The sequence below is a fragment of the Psammomys obesus genome, unplaced genomic scaffold, assembly GCF_907164565.1.
Source record: "Psammomys obesus unplaced genomic scaffold, mPsaObe1.curated_primary_1811, whole genome shotgun sequence".
NCBI classification, from domain to species: Eukaryota; Metazoa; Chordata; class Mammalia; order Rodentia; family Muridae; genus Psammomys; species Psammomys obesus.
Genome location: NW_026585644.1, coordinates 31,781,952 through 31,801,965, shown reverse-complemented (window position 1 = coordinate 31,801,965; position 20,014 = coordinate 31,781,952). Strand labels below are relative to the sequence as shown.

General features: G+C 37.8%; 1 protein-coding gene, 1 non-coding gene and 1 pseudogene across 5 annotated transcripts in view; 2 read left to right on the top strand and 1 right to left on the bottom strand.

Annotated features, from left to right (window-relative positions):
* Atad2b (ATPase family AAA domain containing 2B) overlaps positions 1-20,014 on the top strand; it is a 135,180-nt gene that overhangs the window by 76,376 nt on the left and 38,790 nt on the right. For all 4 annotated transcript variants that reach the window (XM_055626044.1, XM_055626059.1, XM_055626052.1 and 1 more), the window contains exons 18-19: positions 8,187-8,373; positions 19,643-19,828. In XM_055626044.1, the coding sequence (XP_055482019.1) occupies positions 8,187-8,373; positions 19,643-19,828 (373 nt within the window). The remainder of the gene's footprint in view (positions 1-8,186; positions 8,374-19,642; positions 19,829-20,014) is intronic.
* Positions 10,144-12,116, top strand: LOC129687095 (60S ribosomal protein L37a-like; annotated as a pseudogene).
* LOC129691613 (U6 spliceosomal RNA) lies at positions 14,336-14,438 on the bottom strand. The gene has a single exon (XR_008722511.1). It is a non-coding gene; the product is annotated as a U6 spliceosomal RNA (small nuclear RNA).

Here is a 20,014-nt window from a genome sequence, read left to right as displayed (position 1 = left end):
GGGGGGGGGGGGGGGGTCAAACAGCCTGCCCTTGAGATCCTGTTAGAAATAGTCCGTGTTCCCCTTACTTTGGAAAACTACTTGGTTACTGAGCTACCACAGGCCACATCCGAGCAGAAGTTCTAGGTTATATCCATAGATGGTCCTTGGTTGAGTGTCAGTCTCAGAAAAGACCCTGTGCCCAGATATATTTGGTCCTTGTAGAGCTCCTCTCCTTTCCATATCATACTAACTTCCCTTCTTTCATATGATTCCCTGCACTCTGCCGAGGGTTTGGTTATGAGTCTTAGTGTCTGCTTTGAAACACTGCTAGGTAGAGTCTTTCAGATGCCTTTTGTGGTAGACTCCTGTCATAAGTTCAATGCACATCCCATTTGTCTTTCTAAATGAGGATTAATCACCTTCGCCTGTGTCCACTTTCTTGATTATCTTCTTTAGGTGTGTAGATTTCATTATGTTTATCATATCTTGTAGGTCTATATAAGCGAGTATATACCAAGTTTGTCTTTCTCCTTCTGGGATACTTCACTCAGAATGATCTTTTCTAGATCCCACCACTTGCCTGCAAATTTCATGATTTCCTCCTTTTTGATTGCTGAGTAGTATTCCATTGTGTAAAAATACCACAATTTCTGTATCCATTCCTCCGTTGATGGACATCTGGGTTGTTTCCAAGTTCTGGCTATTACAAATAAAGCTGCTACGAACATGGTTGAACAAATGTCCTTGTTGTGTACTTGAGCAAATTTTGGGTATATACCTAGGAGTGGTATAGCTGGGTCTTGAGGTAGCACTACTCCTAGTTGTCTGAGAAAGCGCCAGATTGACTTCCAGAGTGGTTGAACCAGTTTACATTCCCACCAGCAATGGAGGAGGGTTCCCTTTTCTCCACAACCTCTCCAGCATGTGCTATCACTTGAGTTTTTCATCTTGGCCATTCTGATGGGTGTAAGGTGAAATCTCAGGGTCGTTTTGATTTGCATTTCCCTAATGGCTAATGAGGTTGAGCATTTCTTTAAGTGTTTCTCTGCCATTTGACGTTCCTCTTTCGAGAATTCTCTGTTTAGCTCTGTTCCCCATTTTTTAAGTGGATTACTTGGTTTGTTGCTTTTCTGCTTCTTTAGTTCTTTATATATACTTGATATTAGCCCTCTGTCAGATAAAGGGTTGGTGAAGATTCTTTCCCAATCTGTAGGCTGTCTATTTGTTTTGATGACAGTGTCTTTTGCTTTACAGAAGCTTTTCAGTTTCATGAGGTCCCATTTATTGATTGTTGCTCTTAGAGGCTGTGCTGTTGGTGTTCTGTTCAGGAAGTTGTCTCCTGTGCCAATGAGTTCCAGGCTGTTTCCCACTTTTTTTTTTCCAGCTGATTTAGAGTATCTGGTTTTATGTTGAGGTCTTTGATCCACTTGGACTTTAGTTTTGTGCAGGGTGATAAATATGGATCTATTTTCATTTTTCTGCATGTAGACATCCAGTTGGTCCAGCACCATTTGTTGAAGATGCTGTCTTTTTTCCATTGAATGGATTTGGCTTCTTTGTCAAATATTGAGTATTCATAGGTGTGTGGGTTTATTTCTGGGTCTTCTATGCGATTCCATTGATCCTCCTTTCTGTTTCTATGCCAATACCATGCAGTTTTTATTACTGTTGCCCGGTAGTACAGCTTGAGATCGGGAATGGAGATACCTCCAGATGATCTGTTGTTGTACAGGATCGTTTTGGAGATTCTGGGTTTTTTGTTTCTCCATATGAAGCTGAGAATCTTTTTTTCAAGGTCTGTAAAGAATTGAGTTGGTATTTTGATGGGAATTGCATTGAATCTGTAGATTGCTTTTGGAAGGATGGCCATTTTCACAGTGTTAATCCTACCAATCCATGAGCACGGGACATCTTTCCATCTTCTGAGGTCTTCTTCAATTTCTTTCTTCAAAGACTTGAAGTTTTTCTCAAACAGGTCTTTCACTTGCTTGGTTAGAGTCACACCAAGGTACTTTATGTTATTAGTGGCTATTGTGAAGGGTGTTGTTTCCCTAATTTCTTTCTCAGCCTTTTTGTCTTTGGTATACAAGAGGGCTTCTGATTTTTTTGAGTTGATTTTGTATCCTGCCACTTTGCTGAAGGTGTTTATCAGCTGAAGAAGTTCTCTGGTTGATCTTTGGGTTCGCTCATGTATACTATCATATCATCTGCAAATAGTGACACTTTGACCTCTTCCTTTCCGATTTGTATCCCCTTGATCTCCTTTAGTTGTCTTATTGCTCTGGCTAGGATTTCAAGTACAATGTTAAAGAGATATGGAGAGAGTGGGCAGCCTCGTCTTGTCCCTGATTTCAGTGGGATTGATTTAAGTTTCTCTCCATTGAGTTTGATGTTGGCTATAGGCTTGCTGTATATTGCCTTTACTATCTTTAGGTATGTGCCTTGTATCCCTGATCTCTCCAAGACTTTAAACATAAATGGGTGCTGGACTTTGTCAAATGCTTTTTCAGCATCTAAGGAGATGATCATGTGGTTTTTCTCCTTCATTTTGTTTATGTGGTGGATTACATTGATGGATTTCCATATGTTGAACCACCCTTGCATTCCTGGGATGAAGCCTACTTGGTCATGGTGGATGATATCTTTGATGTGTTCTTGGATTCGGTTTGCAAGTATTTTATTGAGTATTTTTGCATCAATGTTCATAAGAGAGATAGGTCTGAAGTTCTCTTTTTTTGTTGGATCTTTGTGTGGTTTAGGTATCAAAGTGACTGTGGCTTCATAGAATGAGTTTGGTAGTGTTCCTTCTGTTTCTATTTTATGGAATAGTTTGAGGAGAATTGGTGTTAGTACTTCTTTGAAGGTCTTGTAGAATTCTGCGCTGAAGCCATCTGGTCCAGGGCTTTTTTTGGAGGGGAGACTGTTAATGACTGCTTCAATTTCCTTGGGAGATATAGGACTATTCAGTCTTTCTACCTGATCTTGACTTAATTTTGGTAGATGGAATCTGTCAAGAAAGTTATCCATTTCATTTAGATTTTCAAATTTTGTGCCATATAGGCTTTTGTAGTATGACCTAATAATCGTTTGGATTTCCTCAGTGTCTGTAGTTATGTCCCCATTTTCCTTTCTGATTTTGCTGATTTGTATGGTTTCTCTCTGCTTTTTAGTTAGTTTGGCTAAGGGTTTGTCTATCTTGTTGATTTTCTCAAAGAACCAGCTTTTTGTTTCATTGATTCTTTGGATAATTTTATTTGTTTCTAATTGATTGATTTCTGCCCTTAGTTTGATTATTTCCAGCCGTCTGCTCCTCTTGGGTGTATCTGCTTCTTTTTTTTCTAGGTTTTTCAGTTGGGCCATTAAGTTGTTTGTATGTGATGTTACGGATTTCTTCTTGTAGGCACTTAGTGCTATAAATTTTCCTCTGAGCACTGCTTTCAATGTGTCCCATAAATTTGGGTATGTTGTGCCTTCATTTTCATTGAATTCTAGAAAGTCTTTAATTTCTTTCTTTATTTCTTCCTTGACCCAGCTGTCATTGAGTAGTAAGTTGTTCAGTTTCCATGTGCGTGTCGGCTTTTTGTTGTTTCTGTTGTTGTTGAGGTCCAGCTTTAGTCCATGGTGGTCAGATAGTATACAAGGGATTATTTCAATCCTTTTGTATCTGTTGAGGCTTGCTTTGTGACCAACTATATGGTCTATTTTGGAGAAGGTTCCATGTGGTGCTGAAAAGAAGGTGTACTCTTTTGAGTTTGGGTGAAAAGATCTGTAGACGTCTATTAGGTCCATTTGATTTAGGGATTCTGTGAGTGCTTTTATTTCCCTATTTGGTGTCTGTCTGGTTGATCTGTCCCTTGATGAGAGTGGGGTGTTGAAGTCTCCCACTATTAGGGTATTAGGATCAATGTGTGATTTAAGCTTTAATATTGTTTCATTTAAAAATGTAGGTGCTCTTGTATTTGGGGCATAGATATTCAAAATTGTGATGTCCTCTTGTTGGATTTTTCCTTTGATGAGAATATAGTGGCCCTCCTTATCTTTTTTTATTAACTTGGGTTGAAAGTCTATTTTATTAGATATTAGGATGGCTACTCCAGCTTGTTTTCTGGAACCATTTGCTTGAAAAACATTTTTCCAGCCCTTTACTCTGAGGTAGTGTTTATCTTTGTTGCATAGATGTGTTTCTTGGATGCAACAGAATGTTGGGTCCTGTTTTCGTAACCATTCTGTTAGCCTGTGTCTTTTTATTGGTGAGTTGAGTCCATTAATATTGATAGATAATATTGACCAATGCATGTTAGTTCCTTTTGTAATGGAGTCGATGATCTTACCTTGTTTCATTGCTTGTTTTCTTTTCATTTTTGTTGGGACATTATCTGTATGCCCTGTTTTCTTGGGTGAATTCGTTTTCGTTGGATTGGAGTTTTCCTTCTAGTATCTTCTGTAGGGTTGGTTTGCTGTATAGATATTGCGTAAATTTAGTTTTGTCATGGAATATTTTGTTTTCTCCATCTATGTTGATTGAAAGCTTTGCAGGGTATAGTAGTCTCGGTTGACATTTGTGATCTCTTAGAGTCTCCATGATGCTTGCCCAGGCCCTTCTGGCTTTCATAGTTTCTGATGAGAAGTCTGGTGTGATTCTGATAGGTCTACCTTCATATGTTACTTGGCCTTTTTCCCTTGCTGCTTTTAATATCTTTTCTTTGTTCTGTAGATTTAGTGTTTTGACTATGATGTGACGTGATGTGTTTCTTTTCTGGTCTAGTCTATTTGGTGTTCTGTAGGCCTCTTGTATATTTATGGACATCTCTTTCTTTAAGTTGGGAAAATTTTCTTCTATGATTTTTTTAAAATATTTTCTGGACCTTGGAGCCTGGAGTCTTCTTTTTCATCAATTCCTATTATTCTTAGATTTTGTCTTTTCATAGCATCCTTGATTTCTTGGATATTTTGTGATTGGAATTTTTCTGATTTTACTTTTTCTTTGAGAGAAATATCAATTTCTGCAAGTGTGTCTTCAGCTCCAGAGATTCTCTCTTCCATCTCTTGTATTCTGTTGGTGATGCTTACTTTTGTGGTTCCTGATCTTTTCTCCAAGTTCTCCAGCTCAAGAGTTTTCTCATTTTGTGTTTTCTTTATTGATTCTAATTCTGTTTTCATGCCTTGCACCATTTCTTTTATGTGTTTGAATTTGGATTCCTGTCTCTCTACGATGGACTCCATTTCTTTGTTCATTTCCTTTTTGTATGCCACTAATTTTTTCTCTACTTGTGCCTCTATTTGTTTGGCTATGTTTGCCTGTGTTTCTTTAAGGGTTTTGTCCATTTCTTCTTTCTTTACCTCCAATTGACTGGCCAACTCTTTGAAAGATTTGTTCATTTCCTCCTTATGAGCCTCAAATAATTGAGCAAGCATGGCTTTAAGGTCATTTTCCTGTGCTTCTGATGAATTGGAGTATCCATCGATTTTGGGGTTTGCTGGTGAAGTCATGATGTCCTGATTTATGTTGGAAATGTTCTTTCGCCTACCCCTGGCCATTGGCTTATCTGAGACCTTCCCTGTTTGTTTTTGGATTCTGCCGATCAGACTGGTACTGTCTCTCTCTCGAGTCTGGAGAATTCTTCAGGAAGTTGAGAGAGGTCCCGTGTCCTTAGCGTATGCTGAGGACTAGCTGTACCTGTGGGAGGAAAGTACGCAGGCGCAAACAGAGGCAAATGCAAGCGTGCGTGCGTGCGTGTGTATATGTGTGTGTGTGTGTGTGTAGGTGGGTGTTTGCGTGTGTCTCGAGGGACAGAGTGATGGCTAATGTTGAACCCTTGAGTGTGTGGGAGGGGCTCTGCAATGTATATGTCGCAGGCGCTAGTGATGATCGCAGCGCAATTTCTGGCATTAACTGCCTTAACTCCTCAATTAGACCCACAGAGCAGGAACTTCAATGTCCCAAGTGCCCCTCTGTTTCCCAAAATGGGTATATGGGTGAGAGGGGGTTCGATGCCTGGCTTCTGTTTTAGAAGAACCCAGGATCAGTGGAGCTGCAGATTCTCAAGGGTGCACTCACTTACAGGCAGGACACTTGGCAGAGATCGGCGTATCTGGGCTCTCTGCTCTCTGGTTTGGCCCTGCTTCTTTGATGTGCTCCGCCAGTTCCGTGCTGCTGTCACTGCCAGGTTATGAGGTCTTGCTGCAGCTGGAGATTTCAGGGTGGTCACGTCAGTGGGAATCGGGGTAACCAGCCTTTCTGTTCTCTGGTTTGGCCCTGGTTAGTCTTAAACTGGAGGGCTGATGTGCCCCGCCAGCTCAGTGCTGCTCCGCCGCCAGGTTAGAAAGTCCCGCTGTAACTGGAGACTGGGTTGCTAGTCCAGATGCTTTCTGGGAAGTCCTGGGGTCTCTTTACTGTGCTCTCCAAGCTTCGGAGGCCCAGCGCCTGGTGTGTCTAGCTTGTATGGCGTTTCTGTCTGGTTTTGGTGAGTATATAGCGTATTCTCTGTCACTGTGGGATTGGGCGGGCCGTACTGTCAGTGACGGCGCTCCTGCGGAGCTAGTATGGCGTCTAGCAGACTCGGCGGGCCCTGGGAGGATGGTGCAGCCGCCGCGCGTGAATCTGGGGCTCCGAGACACAGTACTGCTGGCCTTTGCCGATAAAGGGCTTGGGGCTCCGCCTCAGTGGCTGCAGGCCCCAGGCAGTTAGGTCTGCGCTGAGAAAGGCGAGTCCGCTGTGCCGAGGAGGAGGGAGGTCTGGGGGAGGGGAGTGCCGAGAGATCAAAAGATCGTTTCTCACCTTCCCCAAACAAGTCCCTGGGTGACCCGAGACCAAGGTTTTCACCTCCTGCGATGTTCCCTGTTGTTTAGAAAGTCTCTCCGTTGTTTCCCTGGCTTCAGAAGTTCTTCCACTCATCAACTCAGAACTTTATCTCCCTGTTGTTTAGAAAGTCTTTCCGTTGTTTGCCTGGCTTCAGAAGTTCTTCCACTCATCAACTCAGAACTTTATCTCTTCCACAGCTCGGAAACTGTGTGTGCTAGTCGCCATCTTGGCTCCGCCCCTGTATATTTCTTTTTTTAGTGTGTAGCCTAATCTGTCATATTAGTGTAAGAACTGTCATATTTGCGTAAGAACTGTTGTTAGTTTTTATTGTCACAGAAACAAAATTTGCCATATCTGAAAACTTTTTTTTCTTTTAATTAAAAAAAATTGTGGTATTTTAGTTCATTTCCCCCAGTAACCTGGGTAATTTATAAATAGTGTAACTTTCACAGGCTGGGTATGCCAAGGCACTAGCATGTCTGATCTCTTTTGAAGGGTCTGTCTTGTTACATGGCAGAACAGACTAAAAAGACGAGCTCATTTTCTTGAATCCTTTATAAAAAAACTGTTTTAAGAGGCTCTTACTGTGTATCCCTTACTGGGAACTTGCAATGTAAATGAGGTTGGCCTCAAAACTCACAGATTTTTTTTTCTGATTCTACCTTCACAATGCTGGGACTAAAAACATGTGCTACCATGTCTAGCTTAAAAACTTACCATCTTATATAATCACCTGCTGATTGCCCTATCTTTTGTTACTATCATACTGTTTAAAAATGACTTTGTGAGGAGTCGTAGAATATAGCATTTAGAAAATACACTTTACATACAATTTAGCATTTTAACCGTATTTTGATTTGGTGGGTGGTGTGGTTATAGTTTAGGCAACCAGAACTCACTATTTCACCCAGGCTGGTCAGACTTCAGCCTCATTAGTGCCAGGTTTTTAAGTGTGAATCACCATGCCCAGCTTTAACTATTTCTTTTCTAAGTCTTATACTGTAATAATTAATCTCAGATCTACATCTTTTTTCTGGATTTCTCCTTGCCCCAGATCTGTTTCTTTGTTGGGATCCCTCCTGTTTAATTAATAGAGATAGTCTTAGACTCTCCAAGTTTTAATATATATAAATATATATAAAATGTGATAGGGTGAAATATTGCTAAATTTTTCTTTCTTTCTTTCTTTTTTTTTAGAATGGGTTTATACCTTCACATTGGTTTTTACTATAGTTACAGATAGTCAATATTTTAGAAACATGGGTAATGAAAAGATGAATATACTAAAATAAGGAAGCTTTATGAATTTGAAGTTTGATTCTTTTAATAGAAATATTTTACCTGCAAATTCATGCATATTAGTATTCAGAATATATGATTTTAAGATCACTATGTCTTATAGGTCACCATATCATCAGCCAACCTCCTACAGGCCTCGACTGTTGCTATCTGGAGAACGAGGTTCGGGACAAACTTCTCACCTTGCTCCAGCACTTTTGCATACACTAGAAAGATTCTCTGTGCATCGGCTCGATCTCCCAGCACTTTACTCAGTCAGTGCCAAAACACCTGAAGAATCGTGTGCACAGGTAGGTTTGCACACTGCTTTTGTCTTGCTATTGTACACATAGTATGTAAGATAAGGATTTTTCAGAGGATGATGAATATTAACTTTTTATTAGCTACTTGTTAACATTCCTATGTTAGTACAATGAACAATACTTAAGAATTAGCGTATTGTGTTTTTTTCCTATGATACTTCCTTATTGAAAATAAAATGTACTGTCTTATAGAAAAGAAAAAAAAAGGCTTTTTTTCCCTCTTTTCAGAACGTTTTTCAAAGTTGTGGTTTCCGAGATGTAATTGTGATAGTAATTAAACTGGACATTTGTATCCATAGTTTAGTCATTTTGTTACTTGATTTTCAACTCTTATGAAATCTTATGGCTTATGAAGCAAGGGTTATTTATATTTGTTAAGGTTTTTATATACAGCCAAAAATACAAACTGTATCATTCTGGAAGAGATGAGGGAAATAAAGTTTTGAGCTAAGGGGGACCATGTTGTAACCACATCTGCATTTCTACACAGTGTCTACATAGAGAGAGCTCATTGGATCTCTTTTCTTCTCTTTTTGTCTTTTTCCACTCTCATGTCTCTGTGTGTGCATGTATGTTTACATGTTTGGGGCACCATTATGGGTGAAAATGCATGTGGAGTTCTTAGGTTGATTTTGGGATACATCCTGGGTAGTACTTTCATGTTATTCATTGAAGTAGGATTTCTCCACCAGACTCAAGAGCTTGCCAGCATAGATAATCATGCTAGCCGTTTTGCTTTGGGGATATTGTCTCTGCCCTCTGAGGCTGGAAGGTGGGCCGCTGTACCCCCAGCATTTGTGTGGGTTCTGATGGTCTGAATACTAGTTGGCTTGCTTGTCAAGCACTTGACTATAGAGTCATGCATCCTGCCCTTCTTTTATTTTTCTAATAGTGTTTTGCTCAGACTGGTTTCCTAGTCTCAGTTTCCTGAGTAGCTGGGACTTTAGGGGTCTGATAGCATGCTCATCAGGAGGTGCTTATTAAATATTTGAATATTCGTGCTTCCAATAAATATGATGAATGTCACTTTGTACTTGGATGTTTTGCACACGTGGCTTGTATAACTGGTGGGGTGTCACTTATAAATGACTTGATAACTGTGCTGTAGTTACTTAACTGAAAGCCATTCCCAGATGGGACTTTTCTAGCAGGAAATACATGTTTGTGAAAGAGTTCATAGTGGTAGTGGCTTAATTTGTCTTTTACTCATAGTTCTCTGGTCATCAACAGTACTTCTTATAAAGCTTTGTTTAAAGGATTTTTTTTTTTCTAAAACATGTGGTCCTAATATAAAACTGTATACTATTACTTTGCTCACAGTTTGACACATCCTAGCTGTGAATTTTTTCCAATAACATTTACTTTTATGTTTGCCCATACTTTTCCTTCTGGATGAGAAGATTTTGCACGTTTATACAAGTAAAAGAATTATTCAGTGTCATTTCAAGTAAATCCAAATGATGTACCAGGAAAGTATAAATTACCAAAATTGACTCCAGAAAAGAAAGAATCTAAACAGCACTAACTGTGGCAGAAGAAATTGAAGAAGTGTCATAAAAGCACTCAACCTAGACAGTTTCACAGGTGAATTATTTTACTTTTAAGGAATACTGTTATTCTGATGCTAAACTGTTCTAAGCATTGGAAATTAGGAAAGCTGAGAGACCGGCAAAATCAGCAGCCACAGGCTTTCAAGTAAACCCAAAGAGTGCCAACAATCAGCCTTGCTTAGGCGGAGTCCTAAAGAAAACATCGCTAATGGAGCCTGCTAGTAAAAAGGATATTAAGATTGATTCAGACATTGAGGGAATTAAATATTGGAAGGTACACATTAAGGTTACAAACATTGATTGTGATAGCATTGTTTTTGGAATACCTATAGCACCGACTAAAAATAATTCAGGACAAGAGGATTCTATAAGGGAGGCACTTGTAAATGTAATAGTCTAAAATTGTTAGCTTTCTTTTATATTATCAGAGTAAGTTATAAATACAATGGATAGAAAGAATTATTTTAAAAAGCAACTCAATTTCCCTAGGAATTAACTGAATGAATTAGTATTCAAGGCCTAAGGGGGGAAAATCAAGTGAAAGGGACAGTTGAATAAAAACAGCAAATAAAACTTGTTTTAACTTATTTTATTACATTTCAATTCAGATATATACCTAGGTCAGATTAAATGGATAGAACCTTATCTACACAGTTTCATTGTTATGACCTAGAACACATTGCTTTGCCCAACTGAACCTTGATTTCTTTACATATGAAATGAAGATAATGATACTTAACATGAAGTTATATTAAAATAAATACATCAAATAGGCTTGATATCAGTGCTCTCAACATGTTAGCTGTAATCATGGTTTTCATTTTCATTGCTGCTAAGACCAAAATGAGAATGCTGTGGGTTGTTTTCTAAATTATTCATAAATTTCAAGTGTAATCCCATTTATTATCCCACTATAATTTAGAGGGAGCAACCTAACAAGATTTCTGTTTCTTGTAGATGTTAAACATGAGAATCACAAGGTAAATTCTAGAGAAAAAAAAATGTAATATAGGAGCTTTGCCTGATTTTTATGGGTATACTAGAATGTCAATAATAAGAAATTTGTACCTGCATAGGAATAGACAAAGTAATAGGATTAAAAAAATATTCCATATTCTGACCCTTCTGATAATGGTATATAATGGTGATGGTGACCACTACAAATAAATTTCATATCAATAATATGGAAGTAATGGGTTATTTAGTAAATGATCTTGGAAAACTTGCTGTCCTTAACAGGGACAATAGAAAAACAAAACAATTCCGTTTCTTATTTGTTTGTATATGTAAATGCAAAGACATTCTAGATCAGCTTTGGAACTGCAAGAACACTAGGAAAATTTACAAGATCCATATACTTATTATCATTTGAAAGTAGTTAAACAGTGTACAGAAAGTAGAATCCAAATAAGGTACTTGACTACAGAAAAATTTAAGTTTCACATAGCAAATGTATTTTTCAAATAAAATTAATAGACAGTGTCTGGTAAAAAATATATTTGCTATACATATCAAGAACAAATTTTTAAATATAAATAGTATTTAAATCAGGAAAGAGAAAGAATAAAAGTTTAACATAAAAATTTGCAAAACATAGCAAGCTAATTTTTCAGCATTCTGAAAGCTAAGGCAGTTGGATCAAGAATTCAAGATAAGCCCAGATTATATTGTTAGTACCTGTCTTACTCTCCTCCAGTCTTTGCCAAAAAGTAAAAAGAAAGAAAGCAAGCAGCAAATATACTTTGTATTTATAAGGAGGGAAAAAAAAAAAAACCCAACCAATTAAAAAAAGATTTTTGCCTTTACATATAAATGAAAATCACAAGATTTGTTTAAAGTCAGTAAAACAGCTTAATTATGAAAATGCTGGCTCTCCTTCGGCCTTGGGCTTCAGTTCCAGCAACACAGCTAAAAGCACCAAGAAGGTCGGGATCATCGTGAAATACGGACCATTATGGTGCCTACCTCCGGAAGATGGTGAAGAAGATTGAAATCAGCCAGCATACCAAGTACACTTGCTCCTTCTGTGGCACGACCAAGATGAAGAGCTGAGCCGTTGCCATCTGGCACTGTGGATCCTGCATGAAAACAGTGACTGGTGGGGTTTGGACCTACAACCCCACTTCTGCCATCACAGTGAAGTTCGCCATCAGAAGACTCAAGAAACTGAAAGACCAGTAGAAGAGCTACTGTTTGAGACTTGCCTAGTGTGCAATAAATGGGTTAATTTACATAAAAAAGAATGCTGGAGATGTTGGATATTTGAACTTAGTTATATATATATATATATATATATATATATATATATATATATATATATATATATTTCAAATTTGATAAAAAATTTATACATACATACATATATACCTTTGAGCTAGAATTACCTATTTAGGAACTTTGTCCCCTGAAGTCTTGTTAACTATAAGAATTCATTGTCAGATGGGTATGGATACTAATCATAGCTTTGTGCATACTGAGATTTTTATTTCATGTGCATTGGTGTTTGCCTGCATTGTATGTCTGTGTGACAGTGTTGGCTCTCTTGTAACTGGAGTTACAATTGTGAGCCATCATGTGGGTGCTGGGAACTGAGCCCAGGTCCTTTGGAAGGGCAGCCAGTGCTGTTAACTGCTGAGCCACATCTTCAGCTCTGTGAATACTGACAAACAAAATAATTCATAAAACAAACTGTAAATCCTTTAATAAAGGGCTGGCAAAACAAGTCATGTATAGCTTATGGTATACTATGAGGCCACGAGTAGAGATGAAGTTGATTTACTTAGGTTGATATGGGAAAGTAAGAGGTGTAGGTACGTGTGCATGTTTGTGATTTGCTCATAAATGGTTGCTTTGATTTAGGGGCAGAAATCTATGTAGGATTGATTAAACTTTAATGTCTGTATGTTTTCTTTCTGTGTTTTGTTTGTTTGTTTGTTTTTTGTTTTTTGAGAGAGGGTTTCTCTGTGTAGCTTTGGCTGTTCTGGACTTACTTTGTAGAACAGGCTGGCCTGGAACTCACAAAGGCCTGTCTCTGGCTCTCAGACACTCAGGATGCCTTATAGTGAGCTGTAGCTTCATAGTATTGGGATTCTGGGCCTTTTTAAGAAAAGTCATACTTGGCTAACTAAATATAAGTTCTAATTTCATATTCTTTGTTCTCTTTCATTTTTTGCCTTCTTTCGTTGGTCATGTTTAGGGGGAAAGTGGAGGAAGGGAGGTATCAATTAATAAGAGAAAAGTAATAAAAACCCTTATTTTACCATTTGGTGGATACTTTGAGAAAGAGTGTCTTTAATTTTAATTTATGTTCATTAGTATAAAAGTGCCAGGTCCCTTGGACTTGGGGCTGCCATATGGGTGCTGGGAATTGAACCTGGGTCCTTTAGAGAGAGAAGACGGTGCTCTTAACCATTGAGCCATCTCTCCAACCCAGCTGAAGAGCTTCTTAAAAGAAGAGCTCATGCTTGAATAAGCATCAGCTTGGTTGGGGCTGGGCAGTGGAACAGCTGAGACCAAGACTCTGCTGAACACTGCTGCCAACCAGCTAATCACCATTTATAAATGTAGTAGTTTTTTAAACAGATTTTCCAAAAAGAGATTGTTAGTTAATAAAAGTGAATTTTTATAAAAGTCAGCAAATCTGGTTCTAAGTAGATTCCTAGGATAGTGGGTGTTTTTCAGATACAAAACCACAACATTTAAGAAGTTCTTCTGTTTTCTGTATTCCCTTCTTTTCTTTCTGCCTGCTCTCCTTAGGACTAGGATTCTGTCCTGAGAATCAACTCTAACTGTGTAACATAAAGGGTCAGTCTGTGGCCAGTTACTGTTAGCATGTGTTTCTCTAGTATATGTGATTTTTCACATTTATTTATTTACTTACTTGTATGTGTGCATGTGCACACTCATGTACTGTGTATGTATGTGGAGGTCAGAGAACAACTTTTGGAAGATGTTTCTTTCTACTGTGTGGAAAGACCTGGGGTTTCAGGCAGTTGTAAGCTACCTGATGTGGGTGCTGAAAATCAAACTCAGATCCTCAGGATGGCTCTCAAACACTGAGCCATCTCTCCAGCCCTTGCATGTGGTTTATTAAAAGCTTTGGAGTTTAGATCCTGTATAGTATTATGAATAATTTGAAATGGTGAAATAAATATTTTGTTTATTGAAAGTTTTAGTATTTTTCCATTCCCAGAAAAAAAATATATCTGGAAGTTCTCAGGGAAAGCCCCTTTTGACTCGCTAATATTAAAGGATTACTATTTACCTCAGTGTAGTCCCCCCCCCTTTTAGCTTATTTAAATTTTTTTCTCAGACAATATATTTTGATCATGTTCTTTCCCCTTCTCCAGGTTCTCCTATAGCCTTCTTACTTTCCTACCCACACAACTTTATGCCTCACCTTCAGTATGGAGCCCTTCACGAATTTGCATGTCATTCTTGTTCAGGGACCATGCTCATCTTCTGTATTGTTCCAGTTTTAATGTATGTGCTGCTGAGCTACACTCTGGTTGCTTTGTGTTTGTTCACATGGGTGTCTCGATTTTCTGTGGCATTTGAGTTTGTAAGCAAATTAAATTATCTTGCTTTAAAGTGTGTAACAGTTATTAAATTCCTGATGTCTTTAAGGAATGAAAATATCAGAAAGTTTAACTTGCACAGAGGTGTGTTTTTTTGTTTTTTTTTTTTTTTTTTGTAGTATTGCCAAAGTTCAGAAACCAGTATAGGTGTGTTTCATCACTGCCTGGTTTTGCACTTACGTAGAAAAGTTTGGTGCCTTTTTCTGTTGAATTCTTGATCTTCAGAGGTCATATAGTAACTTGTTTTCACAAAAGATGCTCAGTAACTTTAGGTGAGTAGAGTTTAAATGCAGTAAAATGATATTAATAAACTAAATCACCAAGATGGGTGTGATGGCACACACCCGTAATCCCAGCACTCAGGGAGGCAGAGGCAGGCAGATCTCTGTGAATTTGAGGCCATCCTGGTCTACAGAGCTAGTCCAGGACAGCCACGGCTACACAGAGAAACCCTGTCTTGAAAAACAAACAAAGAACAAATCACCAGTAATACCATGTAATGGTTTATGATGCCAAGATACTAGAAAATTCAACACATTCACTTTTTGCAAAAAAATTAACTCTGCTCCCAAAATTTTAATTTTAACTGTGTTTTATAATTTAATTTATAATATTACCTGACAAATTGTAGAAGTTTTTTGATATAAAGCTATTTGACTCTTTCCTGTAATAGATCCTTTTAGATAAGTCAGAGAACAACTGGCTTTGAGTTTTTTGCTTTATTAACACTTGTGCTTGATTTTTTTTTTACATCTGAATTTCAATTTTTAAATAAAATTGCTTGTAATGAGGCTGTAAATTCTTAACTAAAAACATGCATAGGGATAGATATATATAGCTCATTGGTAGAACACTGAGCAATTTGTGCAAGACTCTGGGTCTGATCCCCAGAGTTGCCAAAGTGAAGAAAGAAAACAGCAAAATTGTCATACATTGATTTTGTGTGCATGTGGTGCTGGGGAATCAAGCCAAGGGTCTGACACATAAGAGGCGAGCGCTCGGCCACTGGTCACTGCTTTCAGCCCCAAAACATTTTAATTCAGTGGCTAAAGTTCTGTTTTCTCAGGTTAGCTATTTAGATAATTAGAACTCCTATCAAGATTAAGTGCAGTTTATATAATTAGTGCTCACTTGCATGGGTACTTCCAGCTCTAGTAGGCTAAGTTTTGATATTTAGCATAAATAATCTATGATTTTAAAAAATCCTTAAGGAAAAGAAAACCTGGTTAAAAGGCTATAACATCAGGATCAGGAAGGAGGCCAAAAGGAAATGAACAGTGTGGACAGACACTGGAGCATGTTCATTTTACTTGTGCAAGAGTGCTGGTCATGTCAGAGGTATTTTGAAACGGTTGGTTCAGTAATTTGGCCTACTATCTTTTTTTCTCTATAACAGTTTTTCTGTTTTCTACTACACCTTGCACATCCACCAATCCAAGACACCTTATAGGTGAGTATTTTTCTAGTTCTCAAATGGCATCAGTTGTTCCCAGGCAGTTGCCACTTCATAAAATTAGGCTCTATTTTTCTACTCTGAATTAACAGGTATTTGATTCCACAAAGACTGTTTTAGTCCACAACTTTAAAAGTTGACAGCAGGGGATGTAGCTCAGTGACAGAATACTTGCCTATTGTGTGAAGCCCTGGGCTCCACCCCCAGGATGCTGCTTACTTAACACCAAACATAGTATGATGACCACAGGTAAACTCTTGAAAGGCTGCTTTTACTCCAAACCAACACCCCATAGTTGACAATAAGATTGTGTTTATTTTCATTGATGTTTATACTCTAGGAAATTTAAAATGCTAGTTTCAGACCTTTTATTTATTTGTTTTTTTAAATGCTCTGAATCGAACTTTAGAGTTTTACACACACTACACAAGCTCTTCCCCACTAAGCTGAGCACTCAGTTCTCTTTTTGAATTTTTAGTATAAAAACTGGGAAATTAGAACAAGTTGGTTTTATATTTTAAGATATCAAAGTGTACTCTAACAGCACGAGATTCAAGCTATTAAATTACAAACTATTAAAGGGAAAAATACTTCAGCAGTGTTTTTTAATTTTTCTAGAAAGTAAACATGGTTCCTAACAGAGGGTTAGAGAAAACATCATAATCTCTAGATGTTTATCTCATGTAGTCTTCTGTAGTAAGATTTATTCTCTAGTTATATCATTATACTTATGCATTAGAACAGCCTTTTTACTCTGGGTTTTCTAACATTTTAAAAATTTTATAAAAGAGAGAATATTTTCCGGGCGTTGGAAATAACAGTGTTATGTTCAAATTGTGAGTTTTGAAGAGGATTTGATGAAAAAAAAAATCAAAACAAAATCTCTTTGAAAATTGGCGATTTCTTGTGTGTAGTTCACAGTTGCCAGGCAGGCAGAGCACTTGTCGCACTGCATTATTTCTCTTCTGGCTGTATGCAGTGCTTATTATCCCAAACCTTGTGTTGGAGTGCCCATTCATGCTGATGCTTGGTAGTAGCTGGGTGCTTCTTAACATACATTCTTAGACAGTCTAGCAGAGGTACTAGAATAAAAGGCAACAAAAATATTTTTGCAGAGGAACGTTTTGTTTTCTCCTGCATACTGGGCATGTGGTGACTTGCATGGCTAAATTTAGTGGTTCATTTGTGAAGTTTGTGAGTAAGCTGTTGTTTGCTAGTCTTTTTTTCTTTATTCACTCCTCTTAGTTTCTCTTCCTCTTAATTTTACAAGCATAGACAGGAGGGTTGGAAAGTGGAAGTACATAGTTACTATCTTTCTCATACCATGCCTGATCTTGGCAGCATGCACTAATTTTTTTAAATGAATGTCTCAATTGCCTTTGCACTTCTGTGTGTTTCCTTCCTTTTGTTTATGCTTTTAAAAAATGTTTTTATAAGAACTTTGATGAAGGAAAAGTCATAGATTTCCAGGTTTTAGGGTAAGAGGATTTTCAGTAAAGGTCAGAATTTATGAGTCCTGAAAAAATTGTTCTATAGCTATTCTGGATTGGTGGATATGCAAATATCAAGAAAGGAAGGAGCAAGCATTTCTTTTGAAATACATGATAGGAGCATCTATATTCCTTCCAACTTGGGAAAGTCTATTGGAGCCTCTTTCATCTGGTCGGTTTTTGAGTTGACAGCACCTTTTATTTCATTCAAAAGGTTTCTCTCTCTCTCTCTCTCTCTCTCTCTCTCTCTCTCCCCCTCTCTCTCTCTTTTGAGACAGGGTTTTTCTGTGTAGCCTTGGGTGTCTTGGAACTCACTCTGTAGACCAAGCTGGCCTTGAATTCACAGAGATCTGCTTGCCTCTGCCTTACCAAGTGCTGGGATTACAGGTGTGCGCTACCACACCCGGCTATTGAACAGGTTTAATGTATAAAATAGTATTGAATAAATTAATGTAATTGTTAAGCATGCTCATGAAAGAAAAATAGTCCTTTTTGTTTTTGGAAAATGTCTAGTAGTTTTTATGTATGTTTATCTGTCTATGTGTTTATCTGTGTGTGCACCTGTGGGTTAAAATCTTGCTGTATAGCGCAGGCTGGCCTCAGACTTACTGTGTAACCCTCCTGTCTTGGAGCTTGCAGTCCTCTTGCCTCAGCCACCTACATGTTGGGATTATAGGCATGCATTACCACATCTCCTAATCATTTGTGTTAGGCTCTTATTTATCTTTGGGCTCATTGCAATGTGTTTAAAATGAGGGAAAAAACTGAACAATAGAACTTTCTAGTTAGACAAAATACTCTCAGATATTTGTTGAAAATTAAATTGGTGTTGGGCTAAATAATATTTATTATTTGTCCTATGATTATTATGATATTATTTAATCTGCTATCATAATTAATAAGACAGATATGTTATATTTTATAATTGCCTTGTTTACCTTGAGCTGGGCAGATATTTTCACCTATGATATCTCAATAACCTCCCCATCCACCTCCCAGCCCCCATCCAGTGCCATCCGCCTTAACCATTCCTATCTGGTCTACCTTTCATCCATAATTTTATAAATACTTGCTTATATTTTTCATCTTGATGTTTTCTTCATTCACGCCATCCTTGGAGTCCTTCCATCTGGCCCATGTGGTTCCTTTTTCACCCTAACCCATCATGGCATCCTTCTTGCTCCTCTCTTCCTGTCTATCTTCTCTGTTTTTTCCACGATTCTCCTGTCCCCAAAGCCTAGGAACCTTAGCCTCTCCTACCTCCATTCTGCCCTGCCCAGGTTTTAGGTCTTTTAATCAACCAATCAGGAATAATGTCTTAGGGAGGTTTACACAAAGATAGGTGTATCCAGGCAGTACCAGATCTTGAGGGCCAATAATTAGCATCAAGATAAAAGCATCAGATCAACCCCCAACAGGTGTTCAACATTTATACCTAAAATTGTTAAAAACAATGACAAGAATTCAGTGATGGGCTCAACAACTGTTAACTTACTCATAGAGAAGAGCAGTTCCGGCATAGCAGTTAACAGCCAATCTGGATTTTGCTGTTGTGTGTTGGCAGAATGTGATGGGAAGTATGGTTTTTTAAAAACTGAGGAAAAATACCATTTTGAATTTTCTGACAGTAGAGTGTCTCAGAGCTCCTTGTTAACTTACTGTTGTTCTTTAGAGAAGTTAAGTATTTTGTGACTGTGAAGACAGGTGAATAAGTGTCTAAGCAGAAAGTTCATTAAATTTAAGCTCTAGAGTAGTGCATCTTGGTTGACATATTTATGTGTTGAGTGATTTTTAGGCACTCTCTCAAGTACTTCAGCTATACTGATTTTTTTTTCTTTCTTACTGAAGTTCACTAATAACTCTTAATAAGGGTGATGGGGATGGTATGCTTATTTTTTGTTTGCAGGATATTTTTATAGTGGTATGCCTTATTATCTGTTCATGGTAAATAAAACAATTTTCTATTTTTGTGCTTTTAATATATACTGAATAGGAGTAGATATATTACCAAATACCTTCTGTTGTGTGTAATGAGGCAAGAGTACATAGGAGTTACATATATAGTATTGTGCATCCTATTTTGAAGAAATTAAGTTCCGGTGATGGACATATTTAGTGTATCCAGGGGTTGCTGTATAGGCTTTAGAGTACTCAATTTGAGCTTTTAAACACTGATTCTTTCCGTAGATATTTCGAGAAGCTCGAAGAACAGTACCTAGCATTGTTTACATGCCTCATATTGGTGACTGGTGGGAAGCTGTCAGTGAGACTGTGAGAGCAACTTTTCTGACACTGCTGCAGGATATACCGTCCTTTTCACCTATATTTTTATTGTCTACCTCTGAAATCATGTACAGTGAGCTACCTGAGGAGGTAAGAAGTACTTTAACTTCTATTTTGCATTATTACATTGTTGTGAGCTTAGCCTTTAATGGCTGAGCAATGTCTCCAGCAACCTTATTATATTGTTAAAAAACTTTTAATTAGAATAAAATTAAGGTCTGTCTGTCTGTCTATCTATCTATCTATCTATCTATCTATCTATCTATCTATCTATCT